This window comes from Charadrius vociferus, unplaced genomic scaffold, assembly GCF_000708025.1.
Source record: "Charadrius vociferus isolate BGI_N301 unplaced genomic scaffold, ASM70802v2 scaffold68, whole genome shotgun sequence".
Classification (NCBI taxonomy): domain Eukaryota; kingdom Metazoa; phylum Chordata; class Aves; order Charadriiformes; family Charadriidae; genus Charadrius; species Charadrius vociferus.
In genome coordinates this window covers 506,411-520,840 of record NW_009649946.1, presented here as the reverse complement: position 1 = coordinate 520,840, position 14,430 = coordinate 506,411, and the positions used below count along the sequence as shown (strand labels likewise).

Sequence of the window (14,430 nt, the reverse complement as noted above, 5' to 3'; positions counted from 1 at the left end):
ATCAGGAGTGTACAAGAAACATGAATTAATTTAATGACAGTACTTTGCAATGGACCATATAAATTTTCCCGCTGTAATTGGTATATACATTCAACAGTTTTATTGTATGTCAGTGCACATTATTCGGCACAGCTGCTAGAGAGGCATTGCTGAACTGGTGTTTCTCTTCCATGACAAACACCTATTAAGCAGTCAGCATAAACTCTTCTTGTTACAGCCTCTGACATCACCCTCAGGGCAAGCGGACACAGAACAGCAATTGCTGAATTGCGTATGAAAATTATAGTTTTATTGTCTATACAAGTGAAGGTTTAACTCCGATTTCTGCTCGAGTCAGCTCTGTTATAAAGGAGCGATTCTTTCAGGGAACAAACAAGCACAGTACACCATTGTAATCAAAGGAACAGGCACTATTTATGTATTGGAAAGCCTTGTTCACAATAGTGCTAACACTCTAATGCCCCAGAAGCCACTATTTTAGCAGCTGTAGAGAAAAAAAGCATGACTAACAAGATGCCACACAGAGTCAGATACAGTTTTATTAGAGCACAAATGGAATCATCCCATTTGATACAGCTCATTTTAACATGCACGACTGATAAGTAGGGATCATGTATTTAATGTTTATAGAAGCAGTTTCTCCACCACAGCGTTCAAAGGCTTCCAGAGTCTCTTGAATCAGATCTCCAATATTTTCACGCTTCTGCTGGCTGTAGTCTATCCCATCGCCTGAATTAACTGGTAAATATGAGAAAAAAAACAACAACAACAAAAAACAAAAAACAAAGAATTATATTAAATTTACTGTTACTCTTTGAAATAATGACACAGGAAATTGCTGTTTCTGGTCAGTCACTGTGCCTCTATTAGCAACTTTGCTCTGTGACAAGAAACACAGTTGAATTTGAAAGCAGGATGATTTTGGTATATTTTTAAGGCTCTGCTCAGGCTCCAACTTCGTATGCCTTCAAAATATGTTTATATACACATTACTTCAGGATCTAAGCAAAAATGCTAATAAAAATAAAGAAAACATTCTTTTATAAGATAAAGATGGACTCTCTCTTACGCAGTTAATCTCTTAAGACCTTTACTTCTTTATTTCTAACATTGCTTGTTTAGGACAAAAACCTACTGCCAGATGCATAAATGCTTATCTACAAAATGTGACTTAAGCTAGACTTGTTAGGGTTTGAAATCTTATACAGGTATTGTTTTGGGATTGTTTCCTGTTAGGCATCATATTCACATGCTTACGTTGTTTCTGATAGAGGGGATGTCATCTAGCCTAAAAGAGATATTTGGAGTGTAACATGACACTCATTCAATTTCTGCTCCCTGAAAAACGTGTAAAATTAAGTCAATGTCAAAAGGACAAATTATTGCAGTCGGTAGACACAGTAACACTTACTGCTGCTTTCTCTAACATGGAATAGCAAGGGTGACATACATTCATACATGCACAGCATAATTCTTTAAAAAAATCAGTGTGAACAACTGCGACAAGAAAAAATACAAGAGTAAGAAATAACTTTACCTGCAACGATGCTGAGAGATTTAAAGGAGGAAAACATATTTTGTTTTGTTTTAAAGCAATATCCTGAACAACATCTTAATATGGGTATATTCCAAGACATATATAAACAATAATTTGGTAGGAGTGTAGTGTACTATGACCAGGTGTTACGGAGTGTCCAGGCAGAGTGTATGTCACACTGCTGTAGGGTAGTTCACATACAATCCGTCAGTGGTCTCACCCCTGGCAGTGGTGGCAGTGTGCCCATGTCATACATTTAACATCTCAAATAACGCTGCTTGCTTATTGACCCTCTCAGCCAGCCAGCAAAGGACACATTTGTCAAGACAACACAACCAACTTCTTGGGTTGTGCCTGCCTTTCACATTGGAAACGCGGCGCACACAAGGGCAAGGGTAGGTTTTGCTCCCAGTGCTGCCTCCACATCCCCAGGCTGATGGGGTGTAGATGTACGACTGCACCCATCCTCACATCCTCTCCTGGATCTCAGCCCGAGGATCTGGATTTAAAGTTTGTGACTTTGTTACCAGTAAAAACTGAAGTACCATGCTCATGAAGAAAGAGCTCATGAACATGGGTAAAAATCATCCTTTTGATGAATTTTCCTGTAAAATATCTGGTTGCACTCCAGGTTAATTATGTGTATATCAGTTTTTCGAACTCCTCACACACATTTGTGTCACTTTGCTTCTTGTAAAATGTTTACAGAAATATATATGTGACATACAAGTACTAGGCTTCTCAGTGGAAACGCAATAATTTTTTTGTGATGATTACTCTTAAGAACACAATTACTTTCCTATATATTAACTATTTATTTCACTAACATGAGAAGCTGAGCTTGTGATACTGAAACTTACTAAAAAGAATTTACTGTAATGTTAGAAATAATAGACTATGAGAATGCATAGAAATCACCAAGAGCTATTAAATGAAAGGATTATCTTATAAAAAATGCTAATGCAAAAATAAAAAAAAAATCACAACTGAGTGAAATTTAGACTACCCATAGTTTGCTCTTGCAGAAAACAACGGAGATCAACTGTGCATCATCACCTGTGTTGCATGTGCACTGCCAGCACTCTGCAGAACACCTGGAGGTATTTCTGATTTCACCAGTTTGAGCAAAGGAAACCCTGAACCTTGACCTAAGTCTTGGCAAATATGTAAAGGAATTACTGACTTTCCAACCATTTGTCTATTATCTGTAACTTTAAGCCTACACACATGCTCCGGTAATGAGCTTACACAGCTTTCATCCTTCTTTCAAAGTAGTAATAAAAACAGCTCTCTGGAAGCAATGGTGATACATTGCTAAGCAAGTTTGGTGAGGGCCACTGTGAAAATGCTGGTAGCAGAGGTATTTTCCAGAATCCCATGTTACAGTCTTTATTATAGAGCGTAGCCTGTACAAGAAATGATGCCTTACATGCTTGGTTAAAAGGTGCCTAAGAGAACGAGGCAATGATAAAGGAAAACAGTCTGCAAGGGAAGACCGAATGTGTGATGTGCAGGCCGTCATTACAGGTTTTTTTTCCTACAGACCATCTGTGCTATATGAAGGTTTGTATCCTCAAGACAGCCATAATTCACCTTAATGTCATGACACAAGCTACAACCAACAATACCAGAAAGGTTATGTCAGCATCAAGGTCACCGGGTAAGTACTAAAATAGCCATCCTATGCAGTTATAGGAATTAACAAATCTTTCAGACAAAAAAGATAATCATTAACCCAACAGGACAACATCCACAAAATGGATGAGTCAGAATGATCTGCCCAATGCACCTAAGGGTAAGTATCTAGTTATAATAATAATGATGATTAGATGGGAAAAAATAGCTACTGAAGTACAGCGGTCTCAGCATGTCCTTCTCTGGTTTGACTCTATTTCCAAGTTTGCATGAGAAGCCAACTTTGCCAGCCACAAAAATGGTGCCTATGTAAAGTGTGAACATGGATCTGATTCAAGCTCTTTATGAAGTTGTCCTTTGTGAGGAAGAATAAATCAACATGAAAAAAGCTATGAAGCACATTTGTCATATCTTTGTCTCAAAGTGAAATGTCTGGCAAATTCAGCATGCATCAAGAACTCTTTTCAGAGTAAATGTTATTTCTGTGTTTAGAAGTGCATTGAAGTGATACTAACAGATCTAGAGGATTACAATCAGGAAAAGATCTCATTTTCCCTTCTTGGATCAAAAAGTCAGTTCCCAGTCTCGTAAATTGTGCACCAAGGGGTTTATGGCCCTTAAAAGCGAAGTGAAAAGCTTTGCACCTGTCAATACCTGTGTTAGCTGATGAAATCCCCCAGCACACCAAGGCCAGGAGTGGCACTCCCGGCCCGGCCGCCGGTGCTGCCCGTGCCGGCTGCCGTAGCCGAGGAAACCCTGCTCAGACCCTCAGGGGCTGAACTCAGCGTTTGGCAGCAAACGGAGGAGGATTTGAATTTTGCTGTAAACCATGGTTTGTATTTGAGTCTAGACATGCTGCTGTTCGTGATTCAGGATATTAAAGAAATTCTAGTGTTATTTGTATCCCATCTCATTTTATTTTAAAATTTCACTAGGGTAATGCTACAAACATAAAATTGTATTGTGTTAAAGAAGGACAAGCAATTTTCTCTCAACGCATAAAGAGCTTGATAGGGCAGTTTTGAAGTCCCAGAGTGGACGAGAAAGGTAAACCAACCCTTAAAGCTCAGTCAGATCTATTCTTATCTCTGGACATTTGTTAGCATCTGAAAGTGTCCGAGATTCTTTCAGTTTATTAGATTTTACTTCACGGCAGGCCAGGTCTCGAATAGAGGTTTTTTTAATCCCCCGAATATGTCAAAGTAGCTCTCTAAGTATCTCACACATACCAGAGCTCGCTCCTGGTGGTGGCTGTTCCCATGGTGGTGGCCTCATGGAAAGCACGTATTAAAACCAGAGTTTTCATACACCTGTTGTTGTAGGGCTGTCATAGATCTTGGGATATTACAACTTTCCCAAATGTTAAATATCTGAGGAGTGCTTAGCATTGGAGGACAGAATAATACTTAAAACAGATTTCTGAAGAGACTGTGAAGGAAGCCCCGTGTTGCCAGCTTAAGCAACGCTTTTAATCAAATGGTAACTACAGGCCACTCCTTTATTTTTTACTGAAGAACTTTTGAGAGCACATATGCACACATATATTTCAACTTGTTGTCTTGGAACAAGTGGGTCCTAGCAGAAATTTTTTAACTACTACTAGTTAATAACAGAGAGCTCTTGTATAATGGGATTTTTTTTTGTATGCAAATCACTAAAGCTACTTGGAAAGACAAGCATCATGTCTCCCTTTTTGAATCTTGAGAGAGAGTGAATGGTGAAGTGACTTGCTCCAAGTCACGGAAGGGATCAGTCACAAATCATGTTTTTTGACTTTATATTGTAGATGATGAAAATGCTATTTATGCTAAAATATAACTATGGTAAAAGAAATTTTTAAGATGCTCGGTTCCTCCTAGTCAAACTAATGGGTATTTTCAGCAATTAAAATGATTACAGTAATCCAATGCGCCAACTGAATAAGGTTTTTACTTCAAAAAAACAACAGTGATGAGATTTTAAAGTGCAGATATATTTCTCAGTACAGAATGGTATTTCTGCAGAAAAGCCTATCACAGAACAATATACAGTTGAGCAGGACAAACGAGCATTAAAATATTTTGTGGAAAATTTCAGGACTTTATCCCTTCTAGGGGTCAGAATCAGTACCAAGAAATAAATGGAAGCTGATTTCACCTATAGATTGACATGCATGTGGTCAGGGTTCACATCGCATGAGCTCACTGCTCAGGTACAGTTCAGAGCTTAATTAATTTTTCAAAGTCCTCTTGTTAGGATTAGTTTAACTGTCATAAAAGATGTTGGCTTCCTGACCGGAGTGGAAAATGAAAGCCTGTGATGAGTCAGTGCGGTGGAAGGGAGGAGGGCTCCTTTGCACCCCTCCTCTCACTGTGACTCAGAGCTCTGCTTTGAAATTGTCAGCTCCGGGAAGAATGAGGTACTTGGGTCTCCCTGTTTATTTCATTGAAAGTCTGTGAAAAGTCACAGGCTAAGACTCAAAACTCCTCCTGTCTGCTAAGAAACGAGGGACATTGCTGGTTTATTTCACTCAGGTGAAGGAAGATCCAGCAGGAGGTTACGACTTCTGGTCATTACTAACCCAGACAAAAAACCCCCTGTTCCATTCCTGAAGGCTCAAAGTAACACAAACACCAGCTTTACGTGTTTCTTAGGACATGCCTCAATTACATGCCCACAGAAGTGCAAACTGGCCTCACACAGGCTGGTCCCAAAGCAAGAGCATTGGAAAGAGCAGTTCATAGAGTAATTTATCTTGGAAGGAACCTCTGGACCCATCTGGTCCAAATGCCCTGCTCAAAGCCAGCTCCATTTTTGAAGTTAGGGCAGGTTGCTCGGGGTGAAATACCTGAAGTTGCTCAGTGCTGAGTAATCCCAGGACGAGAAAAGGTGCAGAGATCCCCTTGAGCTGGCAGAGCTTTTCACCAGCCGTTTCAAATGTGATGAAGGCAGGTGCTGCTCCTTAAATATTAAAATGTATTTGGTGAAAGAGGATTTGCTGATGCTACAAACTTCATAGGGAGCATTATTATCTGTTTTGATACAAAACAAACCTAAACTTTTGGCATAGTAACAGACTATAACTTGCATATATAACATTGCTTTTGGAAGCTTAATCAAAAGGCACAGATTTGGCTGAAAAATTAAGAAAATTTCATTAACACCCTGACTTAAAACTATGAAAACATAATTTTAAAAAATTTAACACATATCTTTCAAAGCACTTTTAAACATCAAAGCGGAAAATACTAATATACTTTAAGGAGGCTAAATCTTTGAATATGCACAGACCTGGTTTTTTTTGACACTATCAACACTTAGAGTTCCTTGTCTCTTGCTTTGCTTGGCTCTTCCTTTTATTTTTCATCACTAGTGCTGAGTGTTTATCACTTTACAATGCTACAGTGCTGCAAAGATTGCAGAAGAATGTTTCAATTCAAGAAGAAAGCATGTATGCTTGGAATTTAAAAAGAATACTAACAGAGACATTTCTGCTCATCATAGGTCTTAGAAAAAAACAATTTTACACTTTTGATATAAATCAGCTCGGTATTATCTATCTAAATGAGATGCTTCCAAGATTTTCTTAATTCTCATTGAAGGCATTTCACTTTAGCATAAAATGCAGATTCTTTCTATAGTTAACTTCCATATGCAGCTAGCTTTAAGATATTTCATAAATTAGCACTTATTTTAAAATTTAAGTGCTGTTACTATAAATACTATTCAAAAAGTCAACAATTCAATAGGTGGAGGAAGTGCTCTGATTGGAAAGGAAACATTTGACTGACTTACGATGTTTTACTAATGATGTAAGGCTACTAGAGATAGCTGTAACTACTTGTAAATTACTGCAGTATAAAAAAAAAAACCAAACCCAACAAACTAAAAAAACCAACTGAAAATGAGCCAAGACAGCAGCTGTTATCACAGTTTTCCATTTCCAGGAAATGTTAGCAACATCAGATGTAATCCATTCTAAGCCCAAGCTTTTTTTTATATAGAAGTACAAAAATGAAAAAGAAAACACAGATTTTGTAACAAATTATATTAGCAAATATATTTGATCAATGAGGTAAAAAATAAGAGATTTATTGTATTTTTTTCACTCTATAAGTATTAAACCTCTCCAATGAATTTAGACTTTGAAGTTTGCCTATGATCATGCTACTGATCAACATCAAACAAAGTAGTATTAAATAACCTTAGATAAACAGCACGCTCAACAGGGGAACAGAAACCAGAGTCTGAGATCTCTGTGGCCTTGGTACACTGTTTACTGTTGCAAAATAATACATTAGGTCACGAATCGTGTTTAAAGTGCAACAAGAGTTGCACCACTTATGTGAATCTGATGTTCTTGCAATTGTTTTGAATGTATATAAGCTAGTACAAAGTGAATACTGTTTTTTAGCTGGAAATCATGTTTGTGTGTGCAAAATTTGCATAGCTTTGGTGGGCTGATGTGAAATACATTTGCTTGTCACACTAATATCTCATCCAAATATAGCACAATTAATGCAAAAGGAATTAAAACCATGGAAACACAAAATTCATGTGTATGTGGAATAAACATCATTTATTTTTTAACGTAATTCAAAGTGACAAAGCTGAAAGTCCCAAAATGCTTTAAAGATCACTGATTTCAGTATGAAACTCAATCCTGCAACAGCCAATTTTTAACATTGAGTTCATTCATACTTAAACTCAAGATGCTTGACAATCCATCCTCCTTCTCCCCAGGGAAGATTTTTATTTATGGAACCAAAATGCTTTTGAGGGAAAGCCCTAGGTTTTTCTTCACAAGCAAAAGCTCAGTAATTCATTACTTTGTGTTAATAACTGTTGTTGTGTTTGTACGTCTGTCACGTACTAATGGAATCTGTTGTGTCTAAATTCACTGTTCAAAATCATTACCATTTAAGGACCCTATTTGGTATAGCTTGCCCATCAAAAACTTCATTGACAACTGAATGAATTCAATAACTGCTTTCATAACTTTGTGACAGAAGGGTGAACCCTTTATTATTATTGGAATGCAACCGTACAAAAAAAAAAAAAGTCCATATATCTAAAATTTCCCATCAAAATTATGGGAGGAAGTTGTTAGATATGCCTATAAGTTGCTGGATATGTCTGAAGTTGCTGGTTTTCCAGTTTTTCTGTTCCCTCATTAAGCGAAACAAGCAAGAACCCAAAGATAACTGAGGGTGTTTTAGCAGTGATTTGAGAAAGGACAAGGAGATGAAAGCTATGAATGACTGTGTGGATTTGCCAAGATTTCTTTCATTGCTGTGAGACAAGGACAGAATTTATGCAGTTTAAAGGACAGCTAGCACTGAAACTGTAATGTACTATTTTATCCTCAAGCCAGACAGAAAGGAACACCCTGCTCCCCCAGATATCTGTGGTACGAGGGTCGGGATATCTCCTTCTGTTGTCTCTAAATTTTTTTAATATATATTTTTTAAAAGCAAATTGAGTAATCTGATTCCTGCTTCTGAGTTTTTCCAGTTGGATCACTGCATATGGTAGACAAAAGAATAAATAAAAATTACCTTCCCAAGATATGACTTTGCATTCTTTTTATGAAGAACAGGAAGAACATAAAAATAAATACTTCTCAAAAGCTAGTTAACAGCTATTCATTTGACATTAAGAAAAGCATACGTTTGAATTTATAACAGTTTTTCAAGCAAACAGAAAAAAGCCAATTTTTATACAACTAAAATGTACTATAATGTGCAATCTTTACTTACAAGAATGTAAAACATTTAAAAAAGAAAGAAAATTGTGTCCCCTAGGTGTGGTGTTTCTGCAGATTCACAGCTTTTGAATTGTGAAAGCTGAAGCCTTTTGAAAGCAATATAGGAACTGCACATACATCACATGCAGACTGATTTTTATTTTTTTTAAAAAGCTTTAGGAATATCTCACAAAACCGTCTCTTATTTATCCTTTTCAACATTTTTCCTGCAATAAGTGTGAAGAAAGATAAGTGAATAAAAAGAACTATTTCATTAGTGACTCTAACTGGAAAACATTCATCCTTCTTCTTGTCTAAATTACACCTGTACCTTTTGTCCCAAATCAAAGTCCAAAAGGTCAAAAAGTCCCAAATATGCAGAAAGCAAGAAGCCTAGCAGCATCCAGCCCACATGCTGAATGCCTGAGGAGATCTCACATCAAAGTCAGTTTCATAAGGAAAGCTGTAGTGCTTTGGGAAATAAAGTTACATGCAAAAAAGCCAATATCTCAGGTTACTGAAAATTGCTCTTCTTGTACCTTGGTTCAGTCTTCTGAAGCGATGCTTAAAAAGATTGTATGTTGATATGCAAAGAAGACACTCCTGTATTCTGTGGCACACTGTTTGGTGGGGACATACTACCACTAGTATGAGATTACAGATGAACAAAAAGAAAGTACAGCAGATTGCGATCCCAAAACCATAATCTTTGCATCTTTTTGTGTCATTTTAAATTATTAAGCAGTAAGCTGGAGGAAGAGCAATTTAAGGAATGGGGATACAAAAGCTCTCCAGTATAGCTTACTGAACCCTCCAAATCTTGTTCTGACCTAAGCTAATTAAAAAAAAAAAAAAAGTTTAAATATTGGCATTTAAATATCTTCCTTTAGAGAACCCTTTAGCACTTTTTACTGATATTAAATGAACTGAGGAACCATACATTTCTCTGCATATGCATTCCTCTTGAGATATATCAGTGAAAGGGAGGTTGGTTGGTGGCATGTTGTGAAACTGCATAACTGATCTCAATGGTTACTAAAAGTCAACCATCTCAGGTATGACTGCTTGTTTGTCTAGCTTGCCATCAAGACTGCAGGGACTCAAATAGTGGAGCATGCTGATACTGTGAGCTGTTTTCATTTGTCTGAGAAGAACCACTTCCTTGAATTTGAAAAAAAAACCAAACCAAACAAAAACCCAGAAGAAAAAACTGCAATGTCAGTCAACAGTAAAAAATGCTATTGATAACATCAGTGGGTATGTACAAAGACAGGAGATATTTACACATTTTTCCAGCAACCTGACCCAGTATTGAGACCACCTACTGAGATTTAGCAGACTGACACACTCTTGCAATACACAGCAAAACCTCATTTCTAAGATTACTTCCTCTACTATCAAACATAAAATCATTATTTTCTATGCCACTATAGGTATCATAGACTCTAGATTGTGTTTTTTAAAATGTACTCATAACTTTTTCAGAAAGGGATTGCAGTGTTATTAAAACACAAGCATTTTAGTGATGCCTAAATACAATTGTTTGCAAAAAAGAAGTAATTGCACACAACAGGTGTCTATAAAAACAATAGGACAGGAAATGGCTAGCTTTTTTTTTGAGATAAAACTATTATTAATATATATTACAAAATTTTCAGATTAAATTATTTTAATATAAAAAATATATATTTATTATGCTTTAATACTTTTGTTCATTATTTTAAGAAAATGGTGTTGTTCCAGGAAAAATTGCTAATGCAGAATCTTTTTTGCCATTCCAGATAGTATTTTTCTGAAAAAATAAAAAGCAGTCATAGGTCCTAGCTATGGGAGAAAGAATTAAGAGCATATTTTTTCTGATTTACCGTGTTCATGATACAATTTTACTGTTGGCATGTATAAGTATAGGAAAAAAAATGCTGCTATTTCTTACATTGCGTACACCTGGAGAATTGCAATCACCCATAAGCCTGTGATCTCTTAAGGCCATACTGGTTTTTACACATCTACTGAAAAAGACATTCAAACTTCTCTGTTCTGGGACTATGCATAGAAGTAAAAATTGCTTTTCTGTGTGCAGAGTACATGACATGCTCAGCCAGGTAAATTGGACCGCAGTTAACAGTGGTAATACCTTTATGATATCTGTACGGGTGCCTTCGCGTAGCAAACATCCAACTGCTAACAACGCAGCACTTCTAGTTCAGTTTGTAATGCTTAATACCCTTTCACTTCATCACAAAAGCAGTGGACCTGAACAACGGTAAAGCTTGAAAAAGAATCCTTGCTTCTCAGGTGAATTTCTGTTTGCTTGTCCTAAACTGCTGCAAATACGTATCTATATGCTGATGGCAGTGTACTGGTTACACTAAGTTCATCTCCCTTGCAGTGGTCGTGTAAGTGTTTGCTATCCTGACATGTTCCTGTGCCAGGGCCTTAAGGCATAGGATCAGCAATTTTGTAATTTGTTATTCTCCAGCCAATCCTGGCATTATAAGGCAAATACGACCACTTACGTTCTCCAACATGAAGCTAAAGCATGCTGCATTTTGTAATTGCAATCTTAATTTTTTATTCATCATTCACTGATCTTTACAGCCCTTCCAGCGCTGGTGCCTGACAAGCCTACAGCTGTTCAGTTTCAGAAGGAAAACAGCTCATACACACATACACACACATGTACGCACACACACGCACGCACACGCATGCCCGGACAGGGAGGAAGAGACAGGAGAAGTAGTAAGCGATACGGCTGAATGCTCCTGGTCAATCTAGGCTTGCCTTGGGGTTGCCAACTAACAGCCAAGAAAACAGTTAAATAGCACAGCAGAGCACAATGTGTTTGAATATTTGTAAGTTTGCATTTTCATAGTATTATAATGAAGAAGAAAAGCGAAAAGCAAAAAGCTGTCAAGAAAATTCTTCCTTGGCAACTTAAGCACGCTTGCTCGCACTTGTATGATCTGAGAGTACATGTGCACACTATAACTAGCTTTACATTAATAAGAATGAAATGGCCATTCCTATGAAGGAAAATCATGAAGGTTTTTTTTAGATAAATTTGGGACACATTGAAAAGATAAGCTGGAAGACATCATGACTAATATCTAAGTGGGACATATTTCAGGAGTAATATTCTCTTGCAGTTCTCCTGGAACGTTTATTGCTCAGAGGATAGTGTCAGCTTCCAGAGGAAAGGGAGAAGCAACACCTCACCTCCTACATTGTTTAATGCCAATGGCTGAAGTGAGTGTACAGGTCTCTGATCCACCTCTGCAGCTGCAGTGCTGAATTGGTACCCATGGAAGCACTACCTCAAAAGTGACAGAAAACTCGGCTTCAGAAAAATATTTCTGAGCATTTTTGGACAAGAGCAGCTAGTGCAGAATGATTACTTTTGAAAGAAACTATGGTATGTTATTTTAGGGGAAAAGAATAACATATACTAGTTGCCATAAATTCATGTGAGAGAAATTCTTCATGAGTCACCAAGAAATTTCATCACTGAATGGTGATATGTGGAAAGGTCTTCCTGAATTACTTGTCCTAGCACAGCCAAAGTTTATTTGGCGCTTGACTGATAAGTTAATTAGCCAATTCTTGTCCTGGGGACAAGAATGTGGACATGGGAGGAGTAGAAGAGAAAGAAAAACAAAGGCTGAAAGTGGAGGAGCAAAAGTCAAGGACATTCATTTGGCCTATTAATTTTCTTGATTATGCTCCATAAAGGTTCTAATTTATATGAATATATACATTATGGCTTAGCATAGTTATGACATAGTGTAATTTAAAGTATCACACTGGATGCCGATCAACATGTTATAGATGAGCCTGGTGAGTTTCCACTGGTGTTACGTAGCAAAACAAGGTGAAAATGTAGATAGGCTTATCTGCACGTCTGTAGCTGGGATCCAGTATCTTTACTCCACAGTTCTGAGTAAGAATCTCACCCACTTACAAGTTACGTTGGGAAATTATTAGAAGGGAATGTCAACCTTATTAATGCAAGTGTACGGCTCCTACAGGAATTTGATAGCAATCAGCTTAAGTATTGCCTTTTTAAGATGGAGGAGGTGAACTGAAGCTGTTACTTGTCCATGAGAGGAGAGGTACCAAGAGCAAGCTTCCCAGTGCTTGAGACCTCTTCTTTTCTATTGTCTTCCTTCCTTTTGATCATATGGATAAAGAATACAGTCATCCAGAGATCTCTTGCTGGTTTGGTAGTATCCTTATTTTAGAGAGGCATATGCTTTCCTCTCTCTGTAATATCAAAAAATGCTGAAGTCACTGAGTCATTTTAGGCATGTTTGTTATCAGATCTAATGCCTCAGCCATTTGCCTCAAGAACTCCTGAAACTGCTGATAGTTGCCTGGCAGAGAGTATAACCACTGTCGCTGAATCCTCAGAAGTCATGGAAGAAGTCAGGCTAATATCAGTTTATTTGCATATCCTCACTATTGTAATATATCCATATCTAGCAGCTCAGATTGGCTTAAACAGGAGTTATGATTCTGGCTCTGTAGGGGAAATGGTACAATAAAGTAAGAACTTGATTTTATAGGAAAGGAACAATAATAGCACTCTCAATTTTTAGGTGACAGATTGACTTGACTTCACACATCCATGGAAGACAACTGTGAAAACAGCCAGGCAGAGTTAGGGACACAGGGCAGGAGACAACATCATGGTATAAATCTCTTAACTATCAGAATGGAAATGTCAGGCCAAGTTAGGAATTGCAGCACTTAATACTTGTCACATGAGCTCTGCAGGGGTATCAGTAGGGCTGCACTAGACTCACCTCACAGCATAAAGTATGAGTTACTTTCCCAAGAACAGGGACGGAGTGAGTGAAAGGCTGATCAGTGAGTCTCGCAGAGGTAGCCAGTGGGGAACAGTGAGCAGAACAGTGTCTAAAATCTTGCTTTTCTCTGAGACTCACATGTTTATATCCACCCTGGAGCCAACACCCAGAGGTTTTCCTGAGGGTAGATATCTATTGCCATTGCTTCTGGGTGAGGCTGATTGCTTTCTTTAAAAGCAACTTGTGCTACAAGACAGTAATGATAGCTGTTTCCCATGGATGTATGTTGGGTTTGTGCTACACCTCTTTACGATAACAATTCAAGTTTCCCACAAGTTCTACCAGCTAAAAGATAATATAAACTGAGGCCTGTTCTGACACCTTGTGTGTGTTGTATACTCTAGCAATGGTTTTCTCACCATGGGCATAAATTTCGATCTCTCCCCTCTAACCACATGCTTATTTTTCCAGAAACTCTGCTACTTTTCCACTTAGATTGAATTTGGACAGTGAGTTGAAAAGTTGAGGGGGGAGGGAAAGACTTGCAGAACAGGATGTCGGGCAAAAATGATGAGCAAGGGCAGCAGTGACTGCCTTCGTTCTTACTGTATGAAAACCTAGTGGTGGAGCACCCTCCCAGGAAGCAGGACACAAGTCTAGCATCGTTCAGCCTATGTGGTTTCAAATCTACAACTTTCACGATCAGGGAGATTTCACCTAATTATCAA

General features: G+C 37.8%; 1 protein-coding gene across 2 annotated transcripts in view; it reads right to left on the bottom strand.

The window, feature by feature from the left end:
- Positions 1-269: 269 nt before the first annotated feature.
- Positions 270-14,430, bottom strand: part of PACRG (PARK2 co-regulated) — a 259,060-nt gene continuing 244,899 nt past the window's right edge. The window contains exon 4 of one of the 2 annotated variants that reach the window (XM_009891441.1): positions 270-738. In XM_009891441.1, coding sequence (XP_009889743.1) covers positions 578-738 — 161 coding nt within the window. In that variant the 3' untranslated portion in view covers positions 270-577. The remainder of the gene's footprint in view (positions 739-14,430) is intronic. The other variant, XM_009891440.1, reaches the window with a different exon arrangement.